The sequence below is a fragment of the Gymnoscopelus microlampas genome (genome assembly GCF_963454915.1).
Source record: "Gymnoscopelus microlampas genome assembly, chromosome: 1".
NCBI classification, from domain to species: Eukaryota; Metazoa; Chordata; class Actinopteri; order Myctophiformes; family Myctophidae; genus Gymnoscopelus; species Gymnoscopelus microlampas.
The window spans coordinates 15,619,250-15,630,157 of NC_139962.1; the positions used below are offsets into that span (position 1 = coordinate 15,619,250).

At 41.2% G+C, this 10,908-nt stretch overlaps 1 protein-coding gene across 1 annotated transcript; it reads left to right on the forward strand.

The window, feature by feature from the left end:
* Positions 1–150: 150 nt before the first annotated feature.
* cyp19a1a (cytochrome P450, family 19, subfamily A, polypeptide 1a) lies at positions 151–4,358 on the forward strand (the record flags this gene model as incomplete). The annotated part of the gene is made up of 7 exons (XM_084052080.1): positions 151–223; positions 337–519; positions 1,033–1,147; positions 1,286–1,397; positions 1,842–2,004; positions 3,055–3,296; positions 3,922–4,358. 7 exons carry the CDS (start codon positions 151–153, stop codon positions 4,180–4,182), a joined length of 1,149 nt encoding a protein of 382 aa, XP_083908206.1. The 3' UTR covers positions 4,183–4,358.
* Positions 4,359–10,908: the final 6,550 nt, after the last annotated feature.

The following is a 10,908-nucleotide window of genomic DNA, read 5'->3' on the forward strand; positions in this document are numbered from 1 at the left end:
CAAATTGACTGAATTGCCATTCAGTCAGTTATAATCTGCAACATGTACTGTATTTGTCCCCCTGTTAGATCCTCAGCAGTGCATCACGTGCTGAAGCATGGGCATTACACCTCACGCTTCGGAAGTAAGCTGGGACTCAGCTGTATCGGCATGCATGAGAAAGGCATCATATTCAACAATAACATCCCTCTGTGGAAGAAGATGCGCTCCTACTTTGCCAAAGGTAAATCGAACACACCTATGATCTGCATTTGTATCGTGCCTCATTTCTCTCATATTATCAATAATATCCTGAATGACAGTAATTCATAGAATTGTGTTGCCTTCGCATGTCAGCGCTCACAGGCCCAGGGTTGCAGCAAACAGTGGAAGTATGTGTGTCCTCGACAAACAGACACCTGGACAGTTTGGGGGAGTTCCACGCAGATGGCAATAGAACTGAGGTGGATGTGTTGAGTCTTCTGCGTCACATCGTGTTGGATATCTCCAACAGACTGTTCCTGGGGGTGCCTCTCAATGGTGGGTGGGCCACTACACTACACTACACTACACTACACTACACTACACTACACTACACTACACTACTACACTACACTACACTACACTACACTACACAACAGAAGCCACAGTAGTATTCATGTTTTCAATTGATACCAATCTGCTTTATTTAACTTATCATAGTGTCCAAACATACGCTGTCAAATCGTCAGTGTTGATTAAGTCTTGAGAATTGGCCCGAAATGGACCCATAGCTGTTACATTTAAATTAAAAGATTTTACTGTGCAACTGTAAGTGTGGTAAGATATCCACTGTCACATTTGCCTGTACGTGAAAGTGGCTAGTAGTGATACACTAGAATCTAGTGTAAATCTAGTGACTAGTGAAAGTGGCTAGTGATACACTAGAATCTAGTGTAAATCTAGTGACTAGTGAAAGTGGCTAGTGATACACTAGAATCTAGTGTAAATCTAGTGACTAGATGTACTCTCACCTTTATTCATTAAACAATTCCTTTTTTCTGCTGTTTCCAGAGAAGGAGCTGATGCTGAAGATCAACAGGTATTTTGAGGCATGGCAGACTGTCTTGATCAAACCAGATATCTACTTCAAGTTTGACTGGATTCACCAGAGGCACAAGAACACAACGTAAGTATGGTGCATCATATTGTACATGGTATCTTTTATTACATCTTCCATGTTACAATTTATACGATTCTTATCTTTCTATGTGAGTTACCTGAGGGATGTAATAATGTGTTCTATGTGGTTGCTGTTCTCTTCCAGCCAGGAACTGCAAGATGCCATCGAGAGTCTGATTGAACAGAAGAGGAGAGCTCTGCAGGAGGCAGATAAACTGGACAACATCAACTTCACCGCCGAGCTCATCTTTGCACAGGTCAGTCTGAATATATGATATATACAGTATATACGCTGTATATATTCTACTAATACCGTGTCAGTTCCTACAGTCAAATGTGAATTCAACATATTTCTTTTTTATAATTGTACCATCATAATAAAATGAAACTAAATTGAATCAAATTGAACTGTGGGGAAATTAAAGATTGTATAATGCATTAAATTATTTCTTGCGTTAGCGTGCTTTTGTTTATTCCCAGTCTGCTGCGGAAAATCTATTTTTCCCGGGAAATGTAAACATTTACCTGGTCTGTTTCCCATTGTCTTAAATTTACCATCCATGACATATCACACTGTATACTGCATACATTGTCTTTTCATAACTGATGATGATGGTGTGTGTGTGTGTGTGTGTGTGTGTGTGTGTGTGTGTGTGTGTGTGTGTGTGTGTGTGTGTGTGTGTGTGTGTGTGTGTTTCCAGAATCACGGCGAGCTGTCAGCAGAGGACGTAAGGCAGTGTGTGTTGGAGATGGTGATCGCTGCCCCAGACACTCTTTCAGTCAGTGTGTTCTTCATGCTGCTGCTTCTCAAACAGCACCCTGATGTGGAGCTTCAGGTTCTGCAGGAGATAGACACTGTTATAGGTAAGAACCTGGAAGGTTGATGTCCTATAGGTACCAGTGGTGGAAAAAGTACTCAAACGTTTTAAGTAATAGTATCAATACGTACAAAAACCAAAAGTATTGGTATCAAAATGTACTTAAAGTACCAAAAGTAAAAGTACTAAAATGTTTGAAAATAGCTGATCTATGACGCGTTGTGAGCTTGTAGGTCGGCTATTTTCAAATAGCCTAGGGGTTTGGGTTTAACATTGCAAATTACAACATGATGAGTCATCATGTTGTAATTTGCAATGTTAAACCCACAATCAATCCTCCAGTTCAAGGCAACACAGAAAGGGGGGAACTTTTTTCTTATTTCCACACAACTCCTTTATGCTATATTAATGACATAGTTAAATATTGAAAATGGGTGGATTTCCCCTTTAAGTGGTTAATGTATGTTTTATAATGTAATAGTTGATATCTGCAAAGTAACTATTAACTAAAGTTTTCAAATAAATGTAGTGGAGCACAAGTACTGTACAACATTTGCCTCTGAGATGTAATGGAGTAGAAGTAAATGTATAGAAAACTACTACTAAAACGCTATGAACTTGTAGATCTGCTATTTTTGAAAAATCGTGACACTTTTTGCTAATGATGGAATAGATATTTTCTAAAGCAAACATTTTTAAAATATTTAGTTCCAGGGACCTCCAGAAGCAAAGATTTGAGTTACAAATGTTCGCTTTAAAAATATATATTCAAAGACTAAAGTTTCACGATTTTTCAAAAATAGCAGATCTACAAGCTCACCGCGCTATGAGCTTGTAGATCTGCTATTTTTGAATAGCCAAAGGAATCTAAAATGACAGAGATGCGTTCCCGGTTTGAATGGGTTAAGCTGACTTGAGTTGACTTGGTGTGTGTGTGTGTGTGTGTGTGTGTGTGTGTGTGTGTGTGTGTGTGTGTGTGTGTGTGTGTGTGTGTGTGTGTGTGTGTGTGTGTGTGTGTGTGTGTGTGTGTGTGTGTGTGTGTGTGTGTGTGTGTGTGTGTGTGTGTGTGCGCGCGCGTGCGTGCGTGCGCGTATAGGCGAGAGGGAGCTTCAGAACTCTGATCTTCAGAAGTTACCAGTGTTGGAGAGCTTCATCAACGAATCCCTACGTTTCCATCCTGTGGTGGACTTCACTATGCGCAGGGCCCTCTCTGATGACGTCATAGACGGTTACAGGGTACCCAAGGGAACAAATATCATCCTGAACGTCGGCCGCATGTACCGGACAGAGTTCTTCCCCAAACCCGAGGAATTCAGCCTGGATAACTTTGAAAAAAACGTAAGAGTTCTTTAAATATGTACTCCCCTGTCTGTCACACATAATACATGCAGCCCTGATACTGTACATCAAAAGCAGTGGTGGAAAAAGTACTCACAATACTGCAATGTAGAAATACTGAGTAAAAGTTTGAGTAAAAGTACAAAAGTATTGGTATCAAAATGTTCTTAAAGTACTAAAAGTAGAAAGTACTCATTAAGTTTTCAAATGTATAAAATGTTCTTAAATCTTTTGAAAATAGCAGATCTACAAGCTCACCATGCGTCTCATCACGACGCATTCTGAGCTTGTAGATCGGCTATTTTCAAATGGCCAAAATGTATACAGGGCTGAAGTGGTTAATGTATGTTTTGTAATAATAATCAAAATCTACAAAGAAACTAAGTTTTTAAATCATTGTAGTGGAGTAAAAGTACAATATTTGCCTCTGACATGTAGTGGAGTAGAAGTAAAAGTAATGAAAATTGGAAAGTACTGAAAAGCAAAAATGCCTCAAAATCATACTTAGGTACAGTACTGGAGTAAATGTTACTTAGTTACTTTACACCACTGATCAAAAGTATGTCAAAGAACTTCAATAATAGAAGAGTGACAATTTCTTTATGCTTCATCCTCTTACATCCAGGTTCCAAGCCGTTACTTCCAGCCATTTGGTTCAGGTCCGCGCTCCTGTGTTGGGAAGCACATCGCTATGATGATGATGAAATCAGTCCTGGTGACGCTGTTGTCACGGTATTCTGTGAGCCCCCATAACGGCATGACACTGGACTGTCTCCCACAAACCAACAACCTTTCACAGCAGCCGGTGGAACACGAGCACGAAGCAGGGTCTCTCGCCATGACATTCATACCTAGGAAAACAAGATGTTGTCAGAAAGTGCAGTAGGAATGTGACAAGATTGATTTGTTTGTTTGTTTGTTTCTTTGTTTGTTTCTTTGTTTGTTTGTTTCACTGACCATAACAGTACCATCTCTTGACTGGGTATTGATAAATGTCTATTGTTTAAGTTATATTTGTTTGTGTGTTTTTCCACTTGTGTGTGCTCTGTAATGTACATAGATAGGCTAAAACGGAATAAATATAAGTTATTGGGACATGTTTTTGTGTTTTATTTCATGACAATATTTATGATATTCCATGGCATTATACTTTCTGAATCTACAATGAATTCACAAATGCTTAAATGATAGACACGCATAATACTACATAATGGATACAGACATTTGAATGACAAGACAATGGAAGATCTGTGCGCTTTGTTTGTCCAGAATTCCCTGTCATGTCATTGCAAATGGTGGACAAGAGAGGGCACTAAGACACAGAGCATGCATGGTGATTTTGGAGTTGCCCTCATTATAAAGCTGAATAAGGGAAGAAAACTGTTCATCACATCCCATTTTTCAGCTGCATTGACATGCCTCTGTACCTCACTGTAATCGTATTCAAACACAGATGCTTCCTCTCCCTAAACACCGCCTTGACCAACCACAGTCTATTGATCACATACATTCTGTTCTGTGTCTGCGTGTGTGCGTAGTACTGCGTGCAGTATTGAAAAATGATAATGTTTCATGGGGGCCCACAGTATTAATGTCATGAGTAAATATTTTACGGTAGCTTATGTAGACCTGGCAACAGCCCTGCTGTGTGGTGCGTGTGCGTGTGCGTGTGTGTGTGTGTGTGTGTGTATGTGCGCTAGAGAGAGAGAGAGAGAGAGAGAGAATGTGTTTTGGAGCAGTGCAGGGCATAGGGTGCAGGGCCCTTGCTCTGTCAATCAGACTTCATTTGTCATCCTGTTGCCACCTGGGAGGCAGCTGTGCTGAATCAAGCGATTGTCTGAGATGGGAAGAGTCAGACAAAGTCCTATAGATAATCAATGGCTGATACAGAATCTCCTCACCAACCGGCACCTAGAACTCAACACAAAGTAATTGTGTCTAAATGCATGAGTGTGTGTGTGTGTGTGTGTGTGTGTGTGTGTGTGTGTGTGTGTGTGTGTGGTGTGTGTGTGTGTGTGTGTGTGTGTGTGTGTGTGTGTGTGTGTGTGTGTGTGTGTGTGTGTGTGTGTGTGTGTGTGTGTGTGTGTGTGTGTGTGTGTGTGTGTGTGCGTGCGTGCACATGTGTGTGCGTGTGCGTCCCCAGGGAGACCAAATATTTTATACAGTTACCATTTTATACATCTTCGGGAAGAAAGGAATTAGATGCTCATGGAAGCCACATCACCTGCAGTAACACTCTCATGAAGCTATGAAGTTCTGCATGTACAATAGCTGAGAGAAGAAAATAAGCCATCTGCCTGTCTGTCTGTTTTACTTTCTCTTTGTATTCCTGTCTTAGCTACTTTCTCTGGGAAGTTGCAGTTAAAAGCCTTCTAGAATTTTTGCACAGAGAGGAAAATAATGAGCTAAATCAAACAGAAATCCTCAGCTCACTTGTGCATAGGTCCTACGCCTCATGAACTGCTATTTTACCTTAAATGTAGTTTTTCTACTGTTATTATTTCAAACTTTTAATATAAATCACTTTGTTAATTTGTCTCTGGTAGAGAATATCTATATAGCCAAGTATAGGATTACAATTAGCCTTACCCTTCTTACTTGAAACATGTCAGATAAAAGAAAGAGGTTAAGGGCCAGGGTTGATTTCAAGTTAACTTACAAAGACACGAGTGCCATATTTGGTTTCTCTTTTCCATTGCCAGACTTCCCAGAAGGCGTCTATCAGATGAACAATGCTTCCTGCTTCTGACAGCCACGGCTGACAGCTGGCAATTTCATTCAACATCTATTTTTAAAAGTCGTTTAATCATAATCCCATTTTGAGTATTAATAAAGTCCTACTTTGTTTAAAGGTAGTTTCTCCCCTAAAATTTGTATTTTTATTTACCCTTTATTTAAACAGGCAATCTCTTTCAAACCTGAGGTCCCATTCTCAAGAGATACCTGGTCAGACAGCAGCAGCAATCCACACAAAGTTACACAGAAAGGACATTCAGTACAAATACAAGAATAGAAAAATGCTAAGAAAAGTATAACCACTAAAGTGCAATTGCAAACCTCCTGCTTTGGCAAAAAAAAAGTTTAAAATGTTCAAGGGGAATCAAGCTGGACAGAGTCAGTTCCTGCTGCAATGTGTCCCAGGTTGAGGGGGCAGAGTATCTTTTTACTGAGTTCAGTGCAGACTGAGGGGATGGAGAGAGTGATGAAGCCGCATAAGCGTGGGCTACAGCCACACTGTTTATGTCATTGGTTCTCAAAGTGGGGTCTGGGAACCCCCAGGGGTCCTTGAGGGAGTTCCAGGGGGTCCCCAGCTAAATGATGGATAGGAACCAAATGGACCCATATGGGTCTGTAACTCTGAGAGTGTAACAAATGGAACCAAATGGACCGGTTAGGGTCCATTTGGTTCCATTTGTTACACTCTCAGAGTTACAATAACATTGATTTTACAATATAAATTGGGGTCCTAGAGATAGAAATGCCATTAAATGGGGGTCCGTAGCCTAATAATGCATGTCAAACTGGGGGTACTTGTTATGAAAATGGTTGGGAATCACTGCTAGAGCCGTAAAAATCTTCTCTTATGGGGGTCCTTTGGCATATCTTTTCAAATGGGGGTCCCTGGGCTAATAATTGACAACTTGGGGGTCCTTGGCATGAAACAGTTTGAGAGCCATTGGTTAATGTAACATGTGGATAGAAGAGAGCAGCAGTTCAAGGGTGGAATTATAAATGACAAGATACCAGTGTACAGTACAGTTCCTTGCATGGATAATGATGACCAGTTACAGGGTGGTGTGTGAGAAGTTACAGTACTACCGGTCATGAATCTCAGGGCTCCGACTGCAGTCTAGTGCTAATCCAATTGTAACACTGGATCATTAAAGCGGTGGTGCCATGGTTTTGCATCTTTTCTGTTTTTCATGTGTCTATGAGGTTGATAGAACTTCATTAAGCCAATGTTTTTATGGTGTTTTATGTCTTCTCTGACTATTTTGAGTTTCTACCTGGAGACTGAAACCTTGAGGGTCAAACGTGCCCATAGAAAAACAACCCTTTTGTGACATAGTAAAAATATACACTCCCCCTCATTATCGTAGCACAACAGGTGTGGGCATGAGGAGGAGGAGGGACTAGGACAGGTGGGTGGTGCTAAGGTGGTGGAGGAGGTGCTAAGGTGAAAACCAGGTATACTTAATGAACTGGAGGCGTGTCCACATAAAAACATAATTGTAACAATTTCTGTACACTTTTTTGAAAAAATCTTCCTCCTAGTATAACCATAATACCTGATGATTATGTTTTGGGGGGGGGGGGGGGGGATCACTGAAAATCACGGCACCCCGTCTTTAAGGTGTAGTAAGAGTATGAAATGATAATTATGTTTCTATACCACCGGAGATGAAGAGATGACATGAAAATGTCATTCAAAAATCATCCTGTGTCATTGTCTCCCTCAGCGTGTCAGTTTCAGGATGAGAAGGTCTTAATGATCACTTCCTTGTATACTGAAGCTGATGTCCTAGGGCTGTCTCCCATCACCACCACCATCTGAACCAATCTCACACGCACGCACGGCACACACACATGCAGCCATGCACTCACGCATGCACCCACACACACACACACACACACACACACACACACACACACACACACACACACACACACACACACACACACACACACACACACACACACACACACACACACACACACACACACACACACACACATGTATGCATGCACACACACACACAGGCACACACAATGAATGAAAAATATGCTATAGAAAATCAAGGCCAGTCTATTAACGCTGTCTCAACAGCAGGAGATGCGGGGAGCTTGGCCGTTCAGAGGAACTGATTGGATGCGTTGTATGATTACGGAAGCAGACTTGGAGAGAACCACTGTAAAACCTCTGGCTCCACATTGTCAGCCATCTGTTGGATAGATCTGTGGTAACAGAGTATGACTGTGTGTGTGTGTCTGTGTGTGTGTGTGTGTGTGTGTGTGTGTGTGTGTGTGTGTGTGTGTGTGTGTGTGTGCGTGCGTGCGTGCGTGCGTGCGTGCGTGCGTGCGTGCGTGCGTGCGTGCGTGCGTGCGTGCATAAAACAAGCATGCATGTGCTTGTGTGTCAATATGCATATGAAAAAGGACATGAATCAAACTCCATCGGCTTTGCAAGCCATTCTAATGGTAATGTACCCCCCACCCCAATCCGCCCCCATGTTACAGCTATTGTGCTTCAGTAACACAAAATGTCTTCTCTTTGAGCAGCATTAGCACAAAACCACTTAAACCCAATACACTAATACTTAGTTGACTGGGTCGGCTCTGAACTTGGTCCTCTCTTTTTTCCCCATGTATTCTACACCAAATCTCTTTGTGTGAGATTGTTACGCGTTGTGAGCTTGTTGATTGTCTTTTTCCAGCTGATGTACCCCCCAATAGAGATGCATGGTTCAAGTGGATGGGGGTTGAAGTAATCCTGTTTCTAAAGATTTTTTATTAAATGAATGGGTGACTAGACTAGAAGAGGTGCATTTTGGAAATGGGCTGCACAAAACCTTCCTTTTTCTAAGAAGGACTATTTTTGGCATAATGTTGATAATGCACTTTGCCTTCCCGGAAATTGTGCACTTTGCCATGAAATCTGTTCCTCTTCCTATTTTGGAAGGCTGTAGTTCTTCATTTCATGTTCTCTCTATGAGACGCACGCACACGCACACACACACACGCACGCACACGCACGCGCGCACACACACACACACACACACACACACACACACACACACACACACACACACACACACACACACACACACACACACACACACACACACACACACATGCTAATATTCTTAAATGCCAGTGGCCATATTGTCTGCGTAAAGCCGGTCCCCAGGTGGATTAGCACTTTATTAAAAGACAGGCCTTGGTTACTATGGAAACATCGACCAGAGAGGGTATAATAAATGTGATTTCTAATTGACTAATGTTAAGAACAGGCTTACATCCCATACTTGAAAAAATACTTCTTTTTTGTATTTGAACCCTAGTGCCCCTATAGGTGAACATTTGGCAAAAACAGTCAAATATTTACTATTGACGCACAACAAAGTATAGGCAATAGGATGTAAGTAGCTTTCAGGGTTGTCCTCAACAATACCAACAAGGCATGTGCGTGTCAATCGCAAACAAACGGAACACTAGAAACAACATCCCATTCTGCTAGAAAAAGGAAATGGATCAAAGGAATTAAACTTCCTCCCGTCATGGCCTTTTCATGCATGCAGTTCATTTGTTTCTCAACATGAGAGAACTCTATCTCAGGGCAATTACAGGATGTGTAATGTACATACTTTGATATTTTTCTAACTATTGATAATATTCTTTAAGTTTTGATTATTGTTATTGTTGCTACGGTGTTGATAAAACAATATCAAACAATTTTAACCTACCATCCATACTGTATGCCTCTGTCTTGCCTGTCTGACCATCTCCATGAGAACTGAGAGTGTTTGACCCAGATCAGGCCAGTTAAGGAAGAATGGGCCATTATCTCCGTCCTGTCCTATCAAGGCCTAACTAAATCTTGTCTCTGACAGTGATCTCAGACCACTCTAACAAAAGCTATTAGGACAGCATTGTATCTAAGATTGACAAAAATATTTTTCAGTCACGTTGTTGTAAACGTGACTGAAGGCTGATGCATACCTTAAGTCCTCTAAGCTTAACACCAGAAATGACCCCCCCCCCCCAATGTTTACTGTACATATAGCTATGTTTATTGCTACGAGCGTTGATGATGTCTTGTTTACTATTGTATGTTATTGTATGTCTTTAAGTGTCTCGATGAATTGAATACACAGAACGGAAACAAGCCCCTTGGGCTTTTTGTGCTATCCTTTTAGCAATCATTGTAACTAGACCATACCCGTCGGGGGATATGAGCATCACGCGCTCGTCATGGGCCGCTTGTTTAACGGATGTGCAACACCGGCACTTGTTTGACGCACATGATTTGGCAACCCGGGAGCCATTGAACACAAAAACGCTAATAAACAGCTGACATTTTGGGAAAGCGAAAAACGGGCTTCGTGTTCTTCGTGTTGCACTTGGTAATGGTCAATGGCTGTGTGCAAATGCAGATCAATTGCTCCAGCCACTGAGGAGAACCGGGCAGAAGAAATTTTGATGATATCGTACAACTGTACTATTTGCAACTGTTAATAAAGTATTCAATCAATCAATCAATACCTTAAGTGTTTTGCCGACAGATACGAGTAGGAGAATAGTCCAGACACAAAATGAGAGTGATCCCACACACTTGAGCTTGCCTTGCACAAATAATTAATTAAAATCAACATGTTGTGCCATGTCCTGTTGATCAGGAGATATAGGAAAGCAGGCCCTTATGTTACTATTAGTATTATTAATACTAATATGACAACTACTAATAAAATTAGCAAGAGCACTTGTCCGTATCTGGGATCTAATAAGCCGAGCTGTATATATATATATATATATATATGTATATATACACGCATATATACTGTACACACACACACACACACACACACACACACACACACACACACACACACAC